The 24,488-nt window shown below is 46.6% G+C and overlaps 1 protein-coding gene across 1 annotated transcript in view; it reads left to right on the forward strand.

The window, feature by feature from the left end:
* LOC122379085 (serine proteinase stubble-like) overlaps nt 1-24,488 on the forward strand; it is a 233,830-nt gene that overhangs the window by 92,823 nt on the left and 116,519 nt on the right. The window contains exon 3 of the mRNA XM_043361016.1: nt 23,490-24,216. Within this exon, the coding sequence (XP_043216951.1) occupies nt 23,490-24,216 (727 nt within the window). The remainder of the gene's footprint in view (nt 1-23,489; nt 24,217-24,488) is intronic.

The raw sequence follows: 24,488 nt of genomic DNA on the forward strand, positions 1-24,488 counted from the left end.
GCACGTCAACATTCTATTTGACATTTTACAACAAACGTATACTATTTGGCGCGACTAGCCTCATAAATGTTCTGAAACTAGAACCGTTTTTTCGCAATTAACTTGGATCACGTCATCCCAGCTTATGCACGACAAAAATAAAATAATGCTTCAGAATCACTGGCCTGAATTCCAATGCTTAGAGTTTACTCAAAACCGGTGTGGCGGAGGCACTCTTCGCTACATCTCGTGACGGCCACCATTGTGTTGCATTTTTTCGGTAAGCTATAAGTTAATAAGGAAAGGATTGGTGAGTGGGTTGAAAACAGCCCTCACCCTCCCCCCTCCTTCTTCTGGAAACATAAGTAACCGAAAGATCTGGCGATGGTTTATCCACCTCCTCTGCCGCCGCGCTGCGAGGCCTCGATTCGTTCGGTATGTGGCTTCCTGAGCGGTCCTCCCCAGAGGCAAGGTGAAAGGTCATGGCCTGTATCAGAAATTTATACGTTGCTGAATATGTTTTATAGTTCTTCCAAAGCCTTGGACACCGTTTTATTATATCGGATAAGCATTGCACTTTCTTGTCAATCAATACATTTAAAGAAAACTTGATCATAATCTTATACTGCGGCAATTGTAGTTCTGCTTACGGTTGCCTCTTTATGATACGGGCCACCACCACCTCCACTGCGCTGGAGCTCAGGCGTTCTACCCCTCCCCGCTACGGACCGGCCCTCGGGCTAGGTGTGTTAGTACTGAGCGCAAACCTGTAGTAGTCACGTGACTTTCATTCACGTAGCGGGAACGGAAGCTATAGGCGATACCAAGGACGGGCTCTGGGGAGGCAACCGGCGCGGAAAAATAGCACGATTGTAGTTTTGGAAGAATACCTGTTGCGGTAAGAGGAATTATACAAAACATACGTGCTAGGAGCAAACATGTGTTATTCCTCCATAATTTGCGCTACATTTCCTTTCTCCAATGGCCAGCACTTAGCAAATAATAGCGCAATTCTAAATTGGTAATATATGTGTACAGTAGCAACTGCGGGTCCCTGTACCTTGATGAGAAGCTAACATTTGGTGAACATGTAGATGTTACTGTTCGTAAGGCTAACAGGGCGCTAGGCGTGCTCATGCGATCATTCCAAACTGGCAAGCGTGGCAGGTCACTCCGTGAGTGCAATGTAAAGGCTGTGCTGGCTTCATACTGCGCAAATGTTCGTTCCATTCTTGAGTTCGCAGGCGTGGTGTGGGGAGGGGCGGCAGAGACGCACATGAAACGCATTGAGCGCGTTCAGCATAAGTTTTTGATGTGGCTGAGCGGTAGATGTCGAGACACAGACGTGTCCCTTGAGTACGACGCCCTGATGAAGCGCTTCCACATGGCCCCCCTCGCAGCGCGACGTGAACAGCATGACATCATGTTCATCCGCAACATTCACCGTCATGCTGTGGACTCGTCATACCTGTTGGAACAGTTTCCGCTGGCAGTGCCTCCTCGCCCGCTCCGGAATAGGACGCTGTTCCATGTGCCGCATGCTCGGGTCAACACGGTCAGAAATAGTCCATTCTGTCGCTTGCCGAAGCTTTGTAACGCGTTTCTCGACCGAAACCGGGCCATTGACATATGGAACCACAGCGCTCTGAACTTCAAAAAGCATGTGATCACCTATGTGCGTGAGAAGTAGACCAACAGAGGTGTGTTTGTGTCGATATTGTGTCTGTTTTGCATTGTTATTCACCTTGCTGCGTTTGTGTGTTTTTATTCTGATGACTTTGTCTATAAATGGGTCATCTTACCCGTGGATGATATGCTAAATAAACTAAACTAAACTAAACTACCTTAGTGTCTCTGACAAGGGTAGAGGGCAGATGTAAGTACTCGACAGAGTTATTTATCAAGCCAAACAACGCAGGCATTATCTTGCATTTTAAGTCCGCACATCCAAAACGGACCAAGGTCAATCTAGTTAGATCTCAATTCTTACGAGCCATCAAAATTTCCTCTGATGATCAGACTAGGGAGCGGAGTTTGAACAAGATTAGCGATTTACTTGACAAAAACGGATATCCTAGTAAGATGGTCAAAAGAATCAGAAGGGAGGCGCTGAGGGTGACAAATGCGTGCAACCTTAGGAATGGACGCAGTCGTAAGGACCGGAGGAGGTCAGATGATAGACAGGAAGCCCGCGCTTTCCTTACGCTTCCTTATTGTTGATGAGACGGTGCTGTGTAAGGTAAAGAAAGCGGTTAAAAAGTCAAAGTTGAATGTTCATTTAGGATGGTACGGCTCTAGCACTCTTAAAAAATCCCTTGTCTCTTCAGATCTCACCAAGCCTCCTTGCCCCGCTGGCTCCAGGGCATGTCCGACGTGTTTGGCCATATCGGGTGGGAAGTGCACAGACAAAAACGTTGTGTATGAAGTGACATGCGAAATTTGCGGTAAAACATATATAGGAGAAAGCAAAAGACCGGTCAGGCTAAGGTTCAATGAACACATTAGGAGCATGTTGGCTGACACTGAAAATACCCCTCTCGGGGATCACTTCCGGACTGAGCATGAGGGAGTGATAAAAAACAAGTCTCTGCTTCGCATTTCGATCCTTCAGAGAACGCGGGATCACCCAGACCGGAAGATAACCGAATCGCTGTTTATTCGTGATAGGAAACCTGCGCTGAACGAGAATTTGATGTCCTGGCCACTGCTATAGACTCGCTGACCTGACCTGCCACGATAGTCTTTTGTTGATGTAGTCTGCTTGAGCCTTAACCTTCGCCCCAGTGGGGGGGGGGGCATATGTTACCACCCTGTCACGTTTTTTGCGTGTAAATAAAAAACCGCGGCGCGTAGCGCCGCGCCGCTTGGGGTAGCTTTTGGTACATCAATTTTGGACAATGTGTGAAATTTTTGACCCCAGGTCATGTCAGGTCAGGTCACCAGGTCAAGTTAATTGACCAAGCCTAAAAAAGTTTGCAATCATGTCCAGCCTGCAGTGTTTGTCGAAAAGGTTTTAAACTTGGTGGATTGCATGATGTTATGGGCCCCTACAATTTGTATATCTCGTATTTTTTATATCCATGACCTAAGGTCAGGTCAGTGGCGTGACCTTTCCATTACAAGTCAATGGAGAAAAATGAAAATGCCTCTAGATCCGTGTGTACGCATAGGAACAGTCCAAATATTTCAGAATCATAATGATTTGGACCACCCGTGATGACCAAGGTGTCATTTTTGCTGATAGCCTCTAGAAAGGTCATCCGAGGTCATTTGAGGCTACAAACAGTTTTTTGCCAATAACTCGAGATTGGAAAGAGATAGAACACTGGGGATGGTCTCATTGTGTTTGTCTTGCCGAGACGCATCGACTGATATGCAACATGACCTTTTCCGGTCAGGTCATGACCTTGACCTGAGGTCAAATTTTCAAGTTGACCTTTCAAGGTCAAATTATAGTTCATTCGACGCGTTTTGGCGAGGGGAACACGATTCTGGCAATAGAAATGTCGTTGCTTTTTGTATTCGAAAGTTATTGTCGAAAAACACTTTTCGTAAAAACAGCTATTTTTGGAGATTTTGCCCTCTGGAGGCTAAACCGTTGACCTGAGGTCAATTTTGATAATGACCTTATCAAAAGAAGAGTTCAAAAGCTATCAATTGCTGTTCCATGCGTTTTTCTACCTACCATGGTTCCTGAGATAACGGCATATTTTCTGAAAAATATAATGACCATTGGCAAATTTTGACCTTTGATGACCTCTGGTGACCCCAATATTGCTCTAAGATGAAAAATGACTGAAATACTTTCAAACGTACGCATTGAGAGCTATCGACTGCTTTTTACCGCGTCTTTCTATCCATCTTAGTTTTTGAGTTAGAGGTGGGTGGTAACATATGCCCCCCCTCACTAGGGCGAAGTTGGCTGAGACCGCCACTGGGGCGCGGGTTAAGTGTCTGTGCATTGTGTAATGCTAATGTGTGTTATTAATGAGCGAAATATGTGACAACAAAAGCTATCGACTATCTAGGCCACATGAAGGGTACATAGGCTGTTTATGCATTAGGAAGATGTCGCTGTGTATTGTGCATGTGCTGGTTAGGGCAAAGAAACTTTTATTTGCAGATGTGTTCGCTAGGAATCTTGTTTGAATTGTACTTCAAAAACATAGTTAGATCAGAAGAAGGTCCGTGACCAAAAATTCATCACTTTTTTGTATCTTATCGAATAGCAACGAATACCAACGAATAAATATTTAGCTTTTTCGATTTTGGTAATTTCAAGGAGATCCGGTCATTAAAACTTGTGTATTACGTAAGTATCGTTCTGTATGAAGACGACCGAATCAACACGAATGATGTTTTATGTCTTGTTTTTTTTTTTTGTGAAGTGTGTGATGTGCATCGACTGATACCCTGCATCGACTGCTTGTATATTTATGTCAGCATATAAGGTTTTAAAATCGTTAGATCACCGCTGACGTCACAAATTCTAAGGGGGCATCTCAATGCATTAGCCCCTTAGAATCCGAAAACTGCAAGTTTGAAATTCCATATCTCCGAATTAAAGCATTTTTCGATGTTGTGAGTGCCCAAACCGGTATTTGCAGGCCATGGCCACCAATTTGGCTATCTCAACTCAAAACTAATGTTAAGGTGGGATGGTCACTTTAAAATGAACCTTAATCCTACTTACAGCTAGCCTATTCAACGTGCTTCCATTTCCATCACTAGTGACCTCGCCTTTAGTTTTGGCCACGTGATCGGAAACCGGCAGCTAAACAGCAGACATTCTAGGGGCGCGGACACCTTGAAGATTGGCTGTGCCGCAGTGTCATTCCTAGTGGTTGTGAACCTGGCTAGATCGGCTCCATGCGCTCCGCAGATCGGCAAATTTGTAGTTAAAGCCCTGAAGGCACCAGCCAAGTTCTTCTGCTGGTCCCGGCCAAATAAGACAAGGGACCAAACACTATTTCACATGTTGGGACTGGGGACGTTTCTTATCACTAGTTTAGAAACGAACGGTTAATGAGACCTGAGACCTGACCGAATGCCCATTCTGGCCTATAGATAATGGGCTCTAAAAACTGGTCACAGGCCAAAGGTCATTTTGGTCAGGGTCATGACATTTTCAGAGTAAGGTGGGCCTAACCTTCAAATTGCAGATGATCTGAACTTATCCTGACTCCTGACAGCCTGGGTATTTATTTAGTTATGGTGAGAAAAATAACTTACGGCACTGAAAGCTTCCCTGCGATCCGCCACTTTTACGCGAGTTATTCAGGAAAAACCAAGGAGAGGGGCTCATTTTATCAACCTTAATAAGTAGGGTTTAAATTAAAAATAAACGGTAAATCGAAAAATAGCATTTCCTATATTCTAAATTTAATATGGTAGGTTCTTTCGTAATGTTAATAAATGGTTAATAGGTAAAAAATATTGTAAGTTGATCATGGCAAGACGTTTCCATTTTATTCTGTCCCGTTCGTTCTAGCCCCTCCCGCCTGCCCCCCCCCCACACACACACACCACCACCACACAGTGATGCAAATGGGGTTCATGAGTGGCCATAAATACCGAAAAGGCCCAAATTTCAAGTTCACCTAATCGAATAAATCGTAATATGGCCAGTCAGGCAAATGTTTGGGGTGTCTGAAAAACATGATTTTCATGTTTTTGTCAAAACCGGCCTCGTGTATGATTGTCAGAAGTCGTGACATTTTCTATGTCGTAAAATGACTGTCAGATACTCGCAACTTCAAACGCCGCTAGCGTGCGTCCATTTCATATAGATGACAAAAATTATACAATACATGACAATGATCCCCAAGGTCTGCTGCTTCTAATGCAGGGTGACAAAAAGCCGTATCTCTTTTGGTTTGGCGTTGATCTAACTTTTTTAATCATGTTCCAATCGCAGTTTTTTACTAAGAAATATTTGCTTTCGTTTCACCTACAGCAGTTTACACAGTGTGTGCCCGTTGGTGCACCATACCATAGCATTCCCTAATCATTTCTGAGCCGCCCTGTGAAAGAATGAAGGCGCTAGCACAGGGCTGACCGGCGCTACTAAAGTTTTCGTCCGTTGCGGTCGGGTGCCGCGGCGCGGTGGGCAGCCCGGGCGGCCGCGCCGCGGGCGGACGGCCTCAGCGGGGGTTCGTCGGTGCATCCCTCTGCTGTTCCTAAACGAAGTGTCCTAGCGCCTCGCGACATAAACCAACGGATTGCTCTGGACAAGATCTCGCGAGTGAGCATATTACTTTTGACTTAAGGTCAATATCTGACCTACTTATAGCAGTTCAAAGTTAAACGTCTGTCGAAATTGCGATGCGCGGTGAAAGCAATCCGCCCCGACCGCGACACCTGACCGCACCGGACAAAAACTTCAATAGCGCCGGTCTGCCCTGTGCTAGCGCCTTAATTTTTTCACGGTGTGACTCAGAAATGGTTAGGGAATGATATGGTATGATGCACTAACGGGCACACACTGTGTAAACTGCTGTAGGTAAAACGAAAGCAAATATTTCTTAGTAAAAAACTGCGATTGCAACATGATGACAAATGATTAGCTCACCGCCAAACCAAAAAAGATGCGGCATTTTGTTACCCGGCATGAGAAGCAGCAGGCTTTAGGGATCATTGCCATGTATAATTTTTGTCATTTGTATGAAATGAACGCACGCTAGCGGCGTTTGAAGTTGCGAGTATCTGATGGTCATTTTACGACATAGAAAATGTCACGACTTCTAACAATCACACACGAGGCCGGTTTTGACAAAAATATGAAAACTATGTGATTTCAGGTGCGCCAAACATTCCTTTGATTAGCCATATAGCGATTTACTCGGTTTGGTAAACTTGACTTTCTGGTATTTATGGCCACTCGTGAACCCCATTTGCATCACTGTGCACCACCACCACCACTACCACCAAATCGGCTGAGTTGGCTAAGGCGAGGCTGGCTGAGGCGAGCGCCTCCCCTTCCTACACGCCAAACTGCGCCGGGCTCTCGTGACCTCTGACCTCACCGCCCGAAGGCTCGGCCGCTGTCCAAGGACGCCCTGTGCGGGCCGCAGTGATAGCCTCTGTCGAGTCCCGCCCCTATTAGAGATGTCAATCGGATACCAACATTTTGGTAACGTAAAAGAGGCTGAGAATTTGGTAAAAAGTTGGTACTTTCCTCATATTCCCAAGTCGGTTTGGTTTCGGTATTTTTCCATGGATATTGTTGGTATTTGGTTTGGTATCGGTATCTCGATTTCCCGTAATCGACATCACTAGCACAGACGTGCTCTGATGTACGTGTCTACTATGTAGAATCGGAGGCGAGTGTGTTTGATGTTCACTAAAATCATCAATGCCAATTTGGGAACTACAAATAAACATTGACACGGCTGATATGTTTCATGACTAATGCGTCTGCGGTTCCTCAAACCAGCTACGAGCGTGCTTTAACATCAGTCGCCACCGTTGTAGTACGATTGCCAGATACGACCATGCTTATCTCGTGCTATTGCATTGGTTGAGAAATGCGAGGTGCGGTTGCAGTCTTCCTGTATTTTTTTTTAGGATAAAAAAGCATCAGTGTGTAAAGGAGTTACCTTCATATGCATCCATAGCTGTTAAAGGACTAAAAAACTTGGAATTTGGCGTCAAAGAGCTGCAAAGCCGACATTTAGCTAAAATCTACGAAGCCCACCCCCTCCGTAGAATATTTTACGATTTATACACATTTGGTGCATCTGCGACATTTTCTGCGCGTTTCAGCAAACTACTTTTTCGTAAGTCGTAGCTTTTATGCAACAGAAACCCCCAAAAGTTACGTCACGTGCTGGAGTAAATTCCGTGCTCTCCGTACAATTTTCAAGACCTTTGTGAAACAGATTGGCGTAGAAAAGTACGATTCTAGACAATTCGTAAAATATCTGGTGCCGTAAGTTTTATGCAATAGCGCTCTGGACTTAAAAGTAGTAGAAACATTTTCGTCTTGAGTTTGAACGTCCTTTCGGATGCCGCCAACAGCGTGTCGCCACGTGGGTCAGGAGTCGAGTTAAAAGAGGGGGTGTTCAAACACCCCCCCCCCGGCCCGGCGCGGTTCAAAGGGACTATCCCACCTTTAACATGGGGTTTGAGTTGAGATAGCCAAGTTTGCGGCGAGGTTCAGAAACCACTATCTATCTAGGTTGCAACCCCCGCGGCCTCTTGGTGTTGAAGAAATTCGTTCCCTTCATTTGAAAATGGGCCTTGTACAAGGCCCTATCTTCAACATGGAGCGACCGTTAGTGTGACGTCACCTCGTTTAGTCATTCTGATTTAAATGGGTTTGTTCGTTGAAAAATCGCTTAAAACTTGGTCTGAACTTTGTTGTGGTGCCTACAGAGTAAAAAGAATCAGCTTTATGACAGTAATGTGGCCTGGGGAAGGAGGTAATTTTGGGCTGTGACGTCACATATTTGAAAGTTTGTGTTTGGAATATGGGAAGCCTAAGATGTTAAATGAAAAATAAATGCCAGAACCGCGTTCCTGGTCATCCAATCTATAAAGTCGGGCACAATTTAACTGATAACAACATTTTAGAAGGTGGGATAGTTCCTTTAATTAGGGGCAAACCGATAATGGGGGCGGGGGTGAGGTGCCTTCTCGGCCGGGGCGTGTACACAAGTGTATATGGTCTACAAAAAGACTTTAAAACAACGTATATGGTCTCATGAGGGCTAGCAGGATTTCTTGACTACATTATTTTAAAGTTTTATTTGATCCATAAGAGCACTGAAGAAAACTTGGCAGCATGCCTTTTCAGTTTTTTTTTTGTCAAATCTTCAGTTCATGCTTGAATGTCGAAATAGTGGCGCTAAGTAGGAGTGGTGAATTTGGAAGTTCTGTTTATCGAAAAAAAATGTTATAAATTCTATTCGCTGCGTCTCTCCGTCTGGCGCTAAGTGCAAAAAATAATGATAAGCTAGTTGCAAGTTTATTTTAACAGCTTTACAGGTCATTTATTGGTTAACGCACAACCATTGTTAGCCCTGTAACAGTGTTTGGCAGATGATTGGAGCATTTTGACAAAAACATAGTTTCCGCTGTAGCTAACAGGCGCCCTTACGCGATATACACGGTGACATATCATCGTTTCCACTACATGCTACACCATGCGTTGTGTGCATATTTCCCACTCGGTACCCCGTCCATCCCCCTCGGCGTCGACGACGGCTCGCAGCCTCCGCGGCACAGACTCCGACAGACGGCGGCAGTAGTCGTTGCTGAGCTGTGCCCAGGCGTCCTGCACCGCTTCCCACAGCTCGTCAGCTGTTGTCCGCCGGTCTCTGAGACGTGGGGTCAGGATGTCCATCATCCCGCCCCACTTGTTCTCGATGGGACTGATGTCGGCTCCTCGAGGCATCCAGGGCACCAGCTGCACGTCTGGCTCGGCATCCAGCATGGCGAGGACCCTTCCGGCCGTGTGAATCGGCGAAAAGTCCTGCTGGAAGAGGAAGGGTGCGGCACGAGCACGACGCACCTCCGGCAAAAAGTATTCTTGCAGAAGATCCATGTAGGCATCCTGGTTGAGCCGTCCGGGCAATCGGCGGAGGGTGCCACGCCCCCGGCCGTCCACCCAGCCCCAGCAGTGGATCGTCACACGGCCGCTGACCTGCCGATGGCCCACGTGCCGGGGGTGGAAGCGGGTGCCGACCTCGCGATACACGATTTGTCTCCCGTGGCTCGCCGTGTCGAAGGTCTTCTCGTCGGTAAAGATGGCACTCCTCCAGTAGGTATGCTTCGTCTGGATGGAGTTGCAGCTCTCGCCGGGCGAACTCGAGACGTGCTGCCCTGTCGCGGACGGTTAGCAGGCTGCGGTCGGCGGCCACTCGGCCGCGGAGCCCATCCCGGCGAAGAACTTTGAGAAATATCCAACCAGCCAGTCAGTACAGGGTGTCCCATAAGTTCCTTCTCACCTAAATTTTTCTTTTTGAGACTCTTTTAAAGCAACGCTTAATTCATTTTGTAACTGAGCTTTTGGGGTTGCCATGGCAACTGTGAATATGCTCCAGGGTAACTAATTCGTCTAGACAAAATAATTTTTGCTAGAGAGCTCACTTCCTCTGGAGAAGGCTTACGCCGCAACATAGAGGTCTCCGATACGGGTACGTCTCGGTATTTAGTCCGCACGTGGGCCATTTGCGACGGTTGAGGGTGACTGAGGCCATACAGTCTGTAGCCAGTGTCTGTCGCTAACTGGACGCACAGTCAGCAAGTGACGCCGATGATTTGTCGGGAGTCAATCGCTGCAAGTTTATGCTCTTTTTTGTCAGCTCTCAGGGGCTCAAACTGTGTGGCGCCAAAGTGGCCGTCAAAAAGGTCTTAGCGTCAGAAACTTGGTAAGGAGGCTTTTCAGGATGGATCACCAGCTGTCCAAGAGTATTTTTTCGGGGTACATAACTTACGGTCACTTGTGCTTAGACTTAACGGAGGACGCAAAACAGTCGAAATGTCTTAAAATGGCAAAACATCTGTTTCGTTATGCCTTAGGCTAAAAAACTGGAGGGCCAATGACATCAATGTGGTCATCTGGTCCGTGTTCGAGATAAAACACCCGTCAAAAGCCCAAAACGGTCCCATATGGGCGACGGAAAAGGCCTTCGTGTCATCCCGCTTTATTCCTATGCAAAAGGCCAGGGTCACGGTAATGTGGGGTAATATGCGTCCAGACGCTGAGCAGGTTGTGTTGATACTCCAGAAACAGTGTTGGGACGCAGAATGCTTCTCCAAGAAGATCTAGGAGGAGTTTCAGCCTTCTAGCTTAACTCTAACCGCAAGTATGAACACATTTTGGGAGGAGAAAATGGCATCCGGGAGGTCGTAGGCCCATCTTCAAGCAAGACAGTGCTTCAGTGCAGAGGTCAAGCAAAGCATAAAAGTAGTGCCAGGAGACTGTGATAGGCGTCTGTGGCAAGATCACATCCCAGGCAACTCATCGGATCCAAATTTCATAAAAATGAGTTGGAAATATTCAAATCAAGGCTCGTCCAAGCGAAGCGCTGTTCCAGCCTCGAGGAGCTCACGGCGCATGTCAAGTCAGTCTGGGCTAACTTCAAGCCTGCTATGCTGCTAAACATGCCAGTTGGCATGCCGCAGCATGTATGCATGTGTTTGCCTATGAAATGGGGAGCACATTGAGGGGCCATAAACATATCAAAACGCAATGTACTCTGTTTTACATGCAAATATAAGGTGAGAACGAACTTATGGGACACCCTGTACAGTCATTAGTATCCTTACTTTCTGTCAAACTGCATAATTACACACACGTATCCGTTGCTGATAAATATTGGCATCAAGCGAAATAGCTAGGTTGCATCGAAGTCGTTCGGGTGAGTTTGCATTACGGAGCGCAGCAAAACCAACCTATTTTTAGCAGATTAATGAAATAAATATGTAATATACATTATACGTGTAGAAATCACGAATAGGTATACTGGGAGACTATAGCATTACAACAAAAACTCTTACTTTATCCCGCATTCAAATGGAGATACTTAATAGGCACCGCGTATTCCACTTACCGGTGTAAATGGTTGCCAGGCTGCACTCCAGCCCGAGTGTCTCCTTGATCTGCCCCGCCGTTATGGAACGCTCACGCCTAGCCAGATCCACGATGGCTTGCTGCTGGGCGGCGTCGGTAGCACGCGGACGGGCGCCGGCGGGCCGATTTTCCATGTTGCCGTCGTCGTGCTCTCGCACCCACCAGCGCTGCACGTGCGGTAATTGCAGCCAACTATTCGCCCAGCGGCGGCGTAGCTGTATCTCTCAGTTACAAGGCGAATAGCATCGCGGGCCGCGGCGATCTTATATGGATGTCCTTCGCCTGTCCATGACCGCGTCAGCTCGAGAACTCAAATGAAGTGAAATTTTCCTCCAGAGCCCTGAGGTCAACACCGGTCACGTGCTGTTCGGATGGGTGGGCCATATCACCCTGACATCGGTCACTCCGTCCCAGGGTGTCTGTCTTCACCATAGATACCAGCATGCTTAGCTTATGATCCAAATAGGGTGGCGGTGGCATACTTGCGCTTGACCCGAAAGGTCTGGGGTTCTAATCTTAAGCTGGTCAAATGTTTGATTAAGTTCCGCGTTATGAGGAAAATCATAGTTAATACTGTATGAGTCATTTGACCTTATCCTCAATACTTTAAGTAAACTGTAATGGCAGTTAGGCTGCGCTACAACGAGCATCTCAGAAGTGGGATCAACAAGGAGGCCGGCACGCCCCTCGGGGACCATGTAGTGCAAAACCATCCGTCAAGCTGTCCAGATGACACCAGATTAACGGCTCGTATCATGAATGTTTGTAGAGATGAAGCAGACAGGAAAATTACAGAATCCATTAGAATTCGTGAACATAGGCCCAAAATCAACTACAACACAGTGTCGTGGCAAATTCTTGCATTTGGAGGTGATTATGTAGGGTGACAGACAACTTGAGCGTGAATACGTGAAACTTGAACGTGAATTTGATAGTGACTTATATGATATGGGTATTCATACCGGTGTTCAACTGTACTACGGGTAGGGTATGAAGGGTAATATATCGTGTGCTTTGGTATGGGAGGGCAATTTATGTAGTTGTCACGCGATAGATGATATTTCGGGCTGGAAAGCGGCAAATGTGACGAAATGCTACTTTGAAGTGAGACGTGTTCTGCACTTATACTAGCTTCCGAACCGATTGAGAAAGAGCAGTGCTCGAAATGTATCGCTTTTGTATTGTATTTTTGCCATTACAGTTTACTTAAAGTATTGAGGATAAGGTCAAATGACTCATACAGTATTAACTGGTCAAATGTTCTTCTTTATACCTATTAGTCTCACCGTTTGCATAACTATAAGAATAGTGCTTCATCTTTCAATGAGTAACATTTTTCACAGATGGTAGAGCACCAAGATTATCATATGTCTGCCACATAACTACTGACATTACACATATAACTTTATGGGTGTATCAACTATATGAATGCATGCAGATATGGATAAGTAACATTTTTTTTTTTCAGTAAAAACACATCTCTGTGGAACTTATAATCAAATAACGAAATACGTATCCAGCCGGAGCTAAGCGATCTCTCCTCTTTTTCCTTGATGATTCCAAAAGTAATGACGATGAATGCAAGCACCATGATCCCTCGTGACAAGGAATTTATGCTGAATGCCTTTCAAGTAGATTCATCGTGCATCGAATAAATGTAGATGCAAAATTTTGCCAAATGAACATGTTCTAAGAGTGGACCTCGTTTGACATTTTCTGACCTGACCTTCATGTAAACTTGGCCACAACCTGTCCCTATTAATCGATCCTGGTTTATAAACAGAACATTCTTAAACAAACACACAACAATTAGCAAACACAAAGTAAACAAAAAATTGCATGACCCCAGCAGACTTTTGTAGTAATGTGACCTTTCGTGACCTGTCCTGTGTAACCTGACCTAATAAGAGTTACGTCATATAGCAATACATGGCTAAAGACAAAAAATGGTCATCGATAGAAAATGATAGATTGACTATTTTCGACCGCATATCGTATCTGTATGTAGTTTCGGAAAGTGCCAATAAAATGACTTTGATATGACCTGTAACTTCATCGGTAGCACCGAGGTCAATGCAACTGGGCCCCTTGGCAGATCTATAACCGCTACCTATCGATGACCTTTTTGGATTTTGGAAATCGACCTAGTAGTTTCTGGGATAGCAAGAAGTGGAAACGCTCCTATAACCGTCATGAAAATGGCTAATCTGTCCCTGTGTTTAAGGACGGCCTGGTCGGCTCGGGCCAGACTGTCTGGGTCGGCTTCTGGTCGAGACCTAGCTTCAGGCTATTGACCCGAGTGACCCCGGCCCGCGTCCACCGCCCTGCCCCACCGCGCCGGCCGACTGACCCGCCGACTGGTTTAGCCTCTGTGCTGGTCACCCATTCATGCCTGGGCCCTGTTTCACCGGTGATAGCAGCACGCTGCTATCACACGTGTCAAATTGGGTTTCCATGGAAACATCAACAAACCATGACGCCGTCAATCTGTGTGATGTCATCAAATATTGCTGCTAACATCTTCACGGCCGTGCGATCAAACAAATGTTATCAAACGCATTCAACGAGACAGCAACTCTGTTCCAAACGCACTCACGGATTACACGAAACGTCATTAGTGTGACCTCATCACATTACCTCAGCTCGCGCAATTTTAGTAGCGTGCTGCTATCACCGGTGAAACAGGGCCCTACGAGTACGCACCCTCCTCGCACTACCACTCCCGTAGTAAGCGGCTGTCAGCTGAGCTCATGACGGCATGGCAGGGACGGCTCTAGGAGGGGGGCCAAAAAACTTAGTCTCAGGATGGAAAAAACAGACTGTTGTCAATTGCAGCCGCACGGGGAGGGGGGGGGGGGTGGCTCTAGTCAACAAGGGGTTCAAACAAAGTCGTGTGGTATTGTGCGTCCCTCCGTTAGGACTTCCGCGCTCTCGACAGCAGAGCCTTTGAGACATTAGCCGGCGTTGCTGAGACAAACATAACCTACCACGCAGTGAGCAGAGAGCTGTACATATTGAACTATTCCTGATATATGTGGGTGACCCCTTATGCACGTACCACGTGCAAAACGAAGAGTTGTCAGTTTTGTAACAATAACAATATCTCGGTAACTACTGGGCCGAATGCGCTGAAAGTTGGCATGTAGGTAGGCATCCACTAGGCAATGCATTTCCATGTACCACAGTTGGGGTACTGGTGCACGTACGCACGTGCATGGGTCGATTCGATATCTCGAGAACGGCTGAACCGATTGCGCTGAAATTTGGTAAGTACATGGTCAAGGACCGGTTAGTAGGGTGCCGTGCAAAAATCATTTGGGACCCATTGTGCACGTGCGCACGTGCAGGATGCCGCTTCCAGACCTCGAGAACGGCTAGGCCGATTGCGCTCAAATTTGAGACAACGCTAGGGATCGGTTAGTAGGGTGCAGTGCACAAGTTAGTTGGAGGTACAGGTCACCGCTGAAGTAATGAGCGCATATACTGTAATCGGACAAAAGCTAGCACCAATCATTCATGGTGAGGCCTATCATCAAAAGCGAGTATCGCACAGATGCGTGTTCCAGTTGGACAACTTTCTCTAACGCGTCACAGTTCCACCTGTCATAGAATGCTCGCTATAATCGAAAACGGGAATATTCACTCCATTCGGGGCACCCCGGAGTCCAATCTATGTGACCGCCACTGAACAGAGAGTTGTAAACCTACGCACATGCGTAGGGTGAAGTCGTATAAGAGTGCGCACTTGGTGGATTTCTTGCTCTCATTTGTTTAATATTTGAAAGAAAGAAATTTCAAGTATGGAATGGAGCTCATCATTGGATTAGCCATCCACCCATGAGGCAAAGATCCTTCAACGTAAATGGAAGTGGTCTAAAACTGACGTTTTCTGAACCACTGCTGTTGCGTACTCTTACCACATGGGGTGTGTATGAGTAGGTACCTACGCACACCATGCGGGTGGAGTACGCAAGCATATGATGACACATCTATTTAGCTTGTACTGTTCAAATGCTTAATATCAAACTCAGAAGACATTTAATTTAATTCTAGTGTCCCAAAAGAAAAACATAAAATAGATCTTGCAAATATATAAATCAAGAAATAATCAAGTCATATGATTCTAAAAAAAATGTACAATCAAAAGGGAAAATAACTCGTAGGTATTTAGAAGAATTTCGGGTACGCATCTGCCTCACAGTGCTCCATTGATGATATACCTACAAAACAAACGCCATTGAGCGATAAATAAATAACTTTATATATCTGTATATACGTTATAATGTATAATTCTGCGTACCCTTACCCTCATGAACAGTGCGTCCTCTTACCCTACATGTAATTCGCGCACAAAACAACCTCGAAACATTGTGCATGACTTAAAAACAGAATATTGCACTGCACAGTATTTCCCCAGAATACCTCACAAGTTTCCCACAACAATCACGAAATTGTACCTTATCTCAACTGCCAAGCATTAAAATTATTGTACCGTACCATAATAATATCATAACGTTCCAAAATGATATTCATCGCCTTAAACTCAGCAGCGTCGCCGCACAACGCCTACGTTCCGTTGGTGACAAACACGCACTGGCGGCTTCATGTCACATCATTAACTCGACAAACCCGCGTTGCTAGGCAACCGAAACAGCTGATGCGTACTCTTATCGCCCGCGTCCTCTTACCCGCCTTTACCCTACTACGCTGTAGTAAAGTGCCATTGCTGGACCCTCCAGTAGAGTGTAGCCGTTGATGATCGGGACACCAGCATCGACCAATAGGGGCTCTTTCTCTGACAGGCGAGAAGTGGGAGGGTCAGAGCCCAGAGGCGGGGAGGGGTTGACCGCGGGGCTACTGGCCGGCGCAGTGGGAGGGGTGGGTGGAGGTAAGGTGACAGGGACGCCAGCCGCAGAGCACAGCGAGCTTTGACCCCAGGCGTGCGGGAGCGGTATGTCTGATGCCATTTTGCGAGGCAGACGGCGTGTCACGTGAGAGCTTTGACTGAAATGACTTTTAAGGCTCCAGTTTCGAAGACAAAAGAGATAAGCTGTTTGGAAACAGGAGATACCGTCTCAGATTTACCATACACCACAACTATTTTCATTTTAAAAGTCCATTGATATTTCCATAACATTAGCCTATCAACATGTTTAATTTCGGAACACCTGTATAGACTAATTCTGTAAAATATTTGTGCATGGGCTTCAAATGTCCGGTCCGGCGAACCTTGTCGATCAGTTTAGGGCCTCAGCAGTACGGTCATGGCCTGTATCATAAGATGCACGCTGTAGCAAAATCCTACGCCAGCGGTAGGAGTTAGGAGTAACGCTGCTGTATGACGGAGGTACCGGTGTCTGACAACTGGGTGGAAACGGTCTAGAGGCCGGCCAGAGGTCATGCTCGTATCGCTCACCCTTGACCCCGTCCATCGCCTCTGGCGGGTACTCAACGAGCGGCATTCCAATAAATAAACATTCCAGTAAGCTCATTGGCTTATTGGTCTGCTCATTGAGCGCCAATCACAGTCCGCTCAGTGAGAGTGCCGCGTATGAAATCGCAAGGAGCAGGATACCGCTATAGCATTTTACTTGGAAGAAGCCATCTGTATAGACGACATTGCCAGTTAATGGGGGGGGGGGGGGGAATTCGGCATCTCAACTAGTTTTTTGATCAAATGGACAGTGGGTGACGCAACATATTTTTCCACCGTTCGTTCGAATTCATCAAAACAAAGAACAAAGAACGTTAAAGCATATAACCATAGGGTAATAAATAACAAGTGAAGACACTTCGATTATTTTGTGTAATGCGTTTTCTCCTGCCGGAAGTGCTCTCTCAGAATATCAACGATATCTGATGACGATGGGTGAGACTAAATGCTTACTTCGAAATCTAAGCTGCGTTGCGGCATTGGCAGTTATGTGCGGCGTGTAGGATGATTAGTAAGCGGCGACCACTAAATTAAAAACTCAATAGCTTTGACCTGTTTTCAATGGATAACACTGCATACCAAAAATGTCCATCGCTCTCGTCATAGGATATTAAGATTTAAATAACTAACTTATCTACATCATCGTTTTGAATCAAATTAATACTTTCAACTTGACCCTCGCCCGTTTTGGTGTTTTTCCAGCCCCGAACGTATAAGGTATAGCCCCTTGCCGTTTCGCTCCTGATCAAGCTAGAGCTTCGCGGAAAAAACGAGCGTGTTGCCCGTGACGAGAGGAAGCCGATGATACCCAATTTTAAGGTCCTAGGTCATCGGTTGACCTTCCAGGTCAGGTCAATGACCCAAAAGGCGGGAAAATTGGGACCTGTTAGAACGTCGTAGTGTGGCTGCTATGAGGTTTTTCGGGGTGCTGATCACGAATAGCATGCTAGTTTTGACCACAGATGATATCTTCATTCATTTAGGCCAGGTCAAGTCAGGTCAGGTCAGGTCAACCAGTAGAGGTCCTGCCGGGTATTTGTAGTAGGTGTCAACCGCCTCTGACAGCCTCGTAACATGTTACGAAGGCACCAAAACTACTTTGTAAACGTTCATGTGGTTGCTAAATTCGAATTCAGCTCGAAAAACTGGCCTAGAAACATGTCAAACTCGAAAAAGTGAACCGATGTCACTAAAGGTCAATGACCTGACCTGACCTTCAGGTGACCTTGACAGTTGACACCAACCCTAATTCATGGGGGCAACATCATATCACATGTTTGAACGCTTGAAACTACGAAAAGACTGCAAACGCGCTGCTAATGCGAGCCGACATACGCTGAATCGCGGTTCCGGCCAAACATGGTCTCGAAAAGTAGGTCACAGGTCAAAGGTTGGGTCAGGGTCATGAAATTTTCAGGGTAGGTGTAAAATTGATCAACGCGAGGGTACTAAAAGTTACGTCGTGATCGGCCGCTTTTTACGCGAGTTATTCGCGAAAAACCGAGGGGAGTCCGTTCGACCCCCCCCCCCCCAAGGGCGAGGGTTAACTCACAGTCCGAACTCCGAACAAGTTCGGTCTTGTTTGTGAATTTGTCGGAGCATCACCTAAATCTAGTAGAGATGATGGAGGGAAACTAGGCTTTTAAGGAGGGAAGGGAGTCGGTGACGGTCAGGGGCACTACAAGCAGAGCAGTCATAAGCTGGTGACAGGGCTGACATTATACGAATACTGCATGGGGGAGCGGGCAATAGCAAAAAATATTGCCCGATGTGACGTCACTGTCGCCCGAGGGTGAAGACCGGAACAAGTGCTATTGCCCGAGGCGAAGCCGAGGGCAATAGCACTTGTGGAGGTCTTCACCCGAGGGCGACAGTGACGTTACAGAGGGCAATATTTTTGCTATTGCCCGCTCCCCCATGCAGTATTCGTTTTATTACATGGCCAACTCTCGGAATCTTTACTTAGTACCTACTCATTCATCCCGTAATAAAAAAATATCCAAACACAAATATCATGGTACAATTGAATGTATTGGATATATAATCATAGCCACGTCACATGTCTACGGCACACACTTAGTTGTTTTTTCTGTTTTCTGTTTCTGTTTTCTGTTTCACGCCGTAGGTACTTGAGAGTGTGGAGACTTCGATTTGTAGCGTTCGCCGTCCTTGCGTTTTACAGTAATGAAGAACTCCTTCACAGCGTTGTCCAGGACATCGTTGCTGTGCATGCAGCTTTCAACAGATATGCCTTTTACTTGTAAGAACTCAATGAAGACGTCTTCTGCTGATTTAATCACCTTTTTAGTGCCCTGAGCCCTGCGCGATGAAAATAGCTCATCCAATTCATGCGGCTCCAACAAATTAAATCGGGGCATTTGAACGGACATGTTCAAATGACGGCCCAGTTCTAGATGACTTGACTAGCCAATCACGAAATCAAACTGAACAGTCTGAGAAAACGACGATAAAATTACGACATTTGAATTTTTGTTCAAACACCACTGCGCGAGCAACTTACTATTGACCGTTGACATGGCAACCGCTTCTCACCTTCAGAAAGGTCAGTAACCTGACACTGAAAGGTCAGTAACCTGATGCCGGGCAATAGTAAAAAAATATCTCATGCCAAATTAACACAGGAGCCATGTAATAAACCATGTTTTGATAGCATGACTGAAACAGACTTTTTGGGTAGCCAGGAAATCGCATGCGAGAGCCTATTGAAATTCTTACATCGGCCTTTATATGCACCAGTCGTATACAGGTGCGGGATTTGGCATACGATTTCCCGACAATCGAAAGACTGTTTGGAGCCAACGAAGGAAGGAATGAGTGAGTACTCAGTTAAAAGCATTAATTTGGTTCAAGATGATGATGCAGATAACTTAGTTATCTAAATCTAAATATCTTATTACGAGAGCGATTGGCATTTTTGGTATGCAGTGTTATTCATTGAAAACAGGTTGGAGCGTTTAAGTCTTTAATTTAGTGGTCGACGCTTACTAATCATGCGGCATACACGCCGCACATAACCGCCAATGCCGCAACACAGCTTAGATTTTGAAGTAAGCATTTAGTCTCACCCATGACGATTGATGAAGTTTTCGTCATTGTAGTGCAAAAGTTTCATCCCTGTAGTGAAAACTTCTAATCCTAGAAACTACTAGCCAAGCTTGTAGTTATATAAGTGTTGGCTTTAACAACTAATTCACTTTTATTCACGACAAAACACTGACAATGAACACCTACCTCTACACGCAACTTGAAATGAAATACCACATAAACTTAATGAGTTGGTGAACAAGACAAAAAACCTGTTTTTACTACATATCTTTATAAGCTAAGAAGTTCTTCTTTATGCCAGAATGGCAGAATGGGTATGGCGTATGAACACTGGACAGGCCACAATGCCTACACAACTTGCAAACATTCAGTACGCGACCATACATGCAATAAAAACAGTGGGTTCTCGAGAGTAACGTTACGGAATGGAGTGAATGCTGTTACAATGTTTTGCATGTTGGAGCGCAGTTAGATCGAGTAGGACTTTCATCGGGCTGTGGCACATCGATGTCATCTGTTTTTGCATATTTTCACGCATTTTATAAAATATGTGATTATTTTCTGTCATCAAATGCAATAAAAAACATGGGTCCATGTCATCAAAGGTCAAAATGAGTCATGTTTAGAGACGTCAAAATACCCTACACTTTTTAGGAGCCGGTGGTCTTATGATATCCTCTATTTTTCAATATTTTCATACCGGTTCTGTTAAATTGCATTCAGTAAGCGACCATACATGCAATAAAAACAGTGGGTTCTCGAGAGAAACGTTACGGAATATAATTAATGCTGTTACGATGTTCAGCATGTTGGAGCGCAGTTAGATCGAGTAGGACTTTCATCGGGCTTTGGCATATCGATGTCCTCTGATTTTGTCTATTCCAAGGCATTCTGTAAGAAACTAGGACTATTTATTTTCATTTAGTGGAATAAAAAACGTGGGTTTTCATGTCTATGTCAATTTAAGAATCCAACATGACGGGGCATGGAAGGAAACCGATGATGTGGGCTGAGGATAGCGTTCAATGATTCACTGACGTTTTACGACGTTTTGTTACGTCATACTAAAGCGTGAGTAGCTACATAGCCTACTCCCAGCTGAAGAATAAACTTTAGTAAAAACATAAAACCGCGTTCATGAGGTTGTGATCATTATTCAAGTCAGACCGGTTTCGTTCCACAGTGAGAACATCTTCAGTGACAATATAAGCAGATATGTAAGTTACATGTTTTGATGGGATGATTACCCTGACACGATATCGATATCGTGTCAGGGTAATCATCCCATCAAAACATGTAACTTACATATCTGTTTATATTGTCACTGAAGATGTTCTCACTGTGGAACGAAACCGGTCTGACTTGAATAATGATCACAACCTCATGAACGCGGTTTTATGTCTTTTACTAAAGTTTATTCTACTTCTAAAACCATCAAAGGACCAGCTGAAGAAAAGTTGTTACATGAGTTTGCATTATAAATTGGTGAAGTGTCTTCACTTGTTATTTATTACACTATGATATAACTATAAAGCCAAGAAGCCAATAATTTTCATAATTTGCATTTATGCACAGGTGCAATACAACTGCAGCCACACTTTCATTTCTTTAATTATTGCAGTGGGTCATCGGCCACATACGGTCACAGCTGAGATACAAAATGAAAAACCTGAATGATTTGCACCACTCATGTTCTGATGAGTTTGCCGCTTTGCAATTTTAACAATATTCATAACATCGTCTGTGGGTGGGACGGCTTTCTTTGACCACACGTCTATTGTCATCGCAAAGGACGGTGACCGCCTCCCCCGGCCTCTCCTCGACTCCTCCCCTGCATTTACAGGACGGGGTCCGTCCCTCACCGCCAACTGGTCACGTGACTGGCCTCGCCGCAGGCCCGGCCGACTGGCCCGGTGCGCCGTAGGCGGCATGGTCATGTCATGCTGATTAAATCGCTCACCACATAGAATGCCACATAGCGACTATGCTCACGGCTTCACAGTGTCTCCGTGGCGGGCTGGTTTAGCGTCGGGCTATAGTTTGAGAGCATTTGGGTTCGATCCCAATCGGATCCTTCTATTTTCCACTGACTGTTTGATCTTATATGCACTTTTAATGTCATCGACATTCGTTACCACTCAGTCATCAGTTATTGGTCAATCATATCAAGATAACTTAATTACTCAATCATGTGTTTGTTTATCGAAATCTTTAAATTCCTTTTTATGTAGGTAAATGGGTCTCATTCATCATCCATAATTATAAGTTAGGTCATTCGACGTCATAACTGGCTTGTGAGTCGTTATTGATGTGACCTCGTCAGAACCGATGTGCAAACTGCGGAAACACCTGTCGTGCTGTGGTGGCCATGCATCCTGCCCTTTTCATTTGTACGGCATCGTGAATAGCACAGCTATGAACGCATTCCGTATTTACCCAGAAAGAATCATCAACACGCTCGTTCGCGCAGAGGAACCGCTGCCAGACCCGCGCTGCTCAGCGCACCGCCGCGCTAGCCCGGAGGCGGTTGACGAGGCTCACCCCACTGACCTCGCTCTGCGACCCGACTCTCGGTCATGCCACAACCGAGAAGCGCTAGCCTCGACGCAAGGGCACCTGGCACCATTCATGCTGTCTACAAGAATTGGTTCGCTGCCGAATCACGTGGCTGGGGCATCAGTGGCGTAATCAGGATTTTAGTTACGAACCTCCTCAACAGATGGCTCTGACCGACGATTTTAAAATACGGAGTGATCTAGAGGTAGACAGCAAAAGACGAGATTGCAGCTGAAAAGATCTCGGCACTTGTAAGCTACATTCCAAATATCATGGCAGTCGGACAAATAGGTCCTAAGATACAGATCCAAACCCCAGCCGCCACGAATACCGCACATCACTTCAGCGGTGACCTGTACCATCCCGCAATTTCGCACGTAGAAGGCTCACCCTTTCGCTCGCTCCGTTGGTCGCCCCAAAAGGCGTTTTACTGGTGTATCATGTCATTTCAATATGTTTTTTTATTCAATTCAATATGATGATTCAATAACATTTCAATATGTCAGATGTCTTCTCCCTTTGCTGGGATCTTCAATAAATTGATTGATTGATATGTGGTCTGTGGTGGGCTCTGCAGTCTGTGGTGGTCTCTGTACTCTGCTTTCTGTGGTCTGCTGTGGTCTGTGGTGGTCTCTGTACTGTAGTCTACTATTGTTTGTGGTGGTCTCTGTACTCTGGTCTCTGTGGTCTGCTGTCGTCTGTGGTGGTCTCTGTACTCTGGTCTCTGTGGTCTGCTGTGGTCTGTGACTCTGTGGTGGTCTCTGTGGTCTGCTGTGGTCTCTGTATGCCATATACCACCTGGTGGCTGTGCAGCCCGTGCTGGTGGTGGTGGTCTGACTGTTCAGTGGCTGACGCGGTCGGTTGGTGTGCTCACAGTCTGGGGCGGTGCGTGGTCCGCACAGTCTGCTACTGGAGCCGCAGTCTGCCGGCCGGCAGCCACCCCCGGCCGACAGCCTGCCGGACTGCTGGTGATGGCGCGCGGCGGCCGCTCTTGCGCGGCGTCTGCTGCCCGGGCCTCTTCTCTGAGATCACACAGACGACCAGCACCAGCACTAGCCGGCCGGCCTCCACACAGCGAGTCAGCACCAGCACTAGCCGGCCGGCCACCACCCAGTGGTGGCAGACGACCTACCAATCCGCCGCCACCACCACCACCACTGCCATCACCACGACGCGACCGCGTCCGAGCGTGCCAACTATCCCACCGATGATAACGCACCCGTGGCAAGGGAGCTCGAGCACCACTGCCGCTGCCACCAGCACCGCCTGGTGGCAGAGCAGTGCCGGCCCTACCGAGAGCACCACGGCCACCACCACCACCACCACGCGGCGTGGTCCCACCACCACCGCCTGGTGGCAGACAACCACCACCTCCACCACCACCACCACCACCACCGCCACCACCTCCACCAGCAGCAGCAGCAGCAGCAGCAGCAGCAGCACTGCCGCCAGCGGCGGCGGCGGCGGCGGCGGCGGCGGCGCGGCGGCGGTGGCCGGCACCGGCCCGTTCGGCCAGTGCGGCCGCAGCAGCCACCAGGCCGGCTCCGACCAGGACCGCATTGTCGGCGGCGTGGAGGCCCGTCAGGCAGAGTTCCCCTGGATAGTAAGTAACGGAACGCTGCGTAGGCTGTGTTAAGGCCGTGTTATTAGGCCGTGTTAAGCCCTTGTTACACTGCCGAATTTTGGTACACGAATGTGCACGAATATGCAAGTCATCCTATGTCGCGGACCGATTCGGGAATCTTTCCTCCAATGTCTTGGCATTTCGCAGACCAGTCGGTGTCCACCGCGCGACTTTTACGGTTCGTCACGACCACCACGAATATTTCATGAAAAATGAAATTTTCGTGGCCGTTCGCCGAACTTATAATAAAC

This window comes from Amphibalanus amphitrite, unplaced genomic scaffold (genome assembly GCF_019059575.1).
Source record: "Amphibalanus amphitrite isolate SeventyFive unplaced genomic scaffold, NRLGWU_Aamphi_draft 000071F_arrow, whole genome shotgun sequence".
NCBI lineage: Eukaryota > Metazoa > Arthropoda > Thecostraca > Balanomorpha > Balanidae > Amphibalanus > Amphibalanus amphitrite.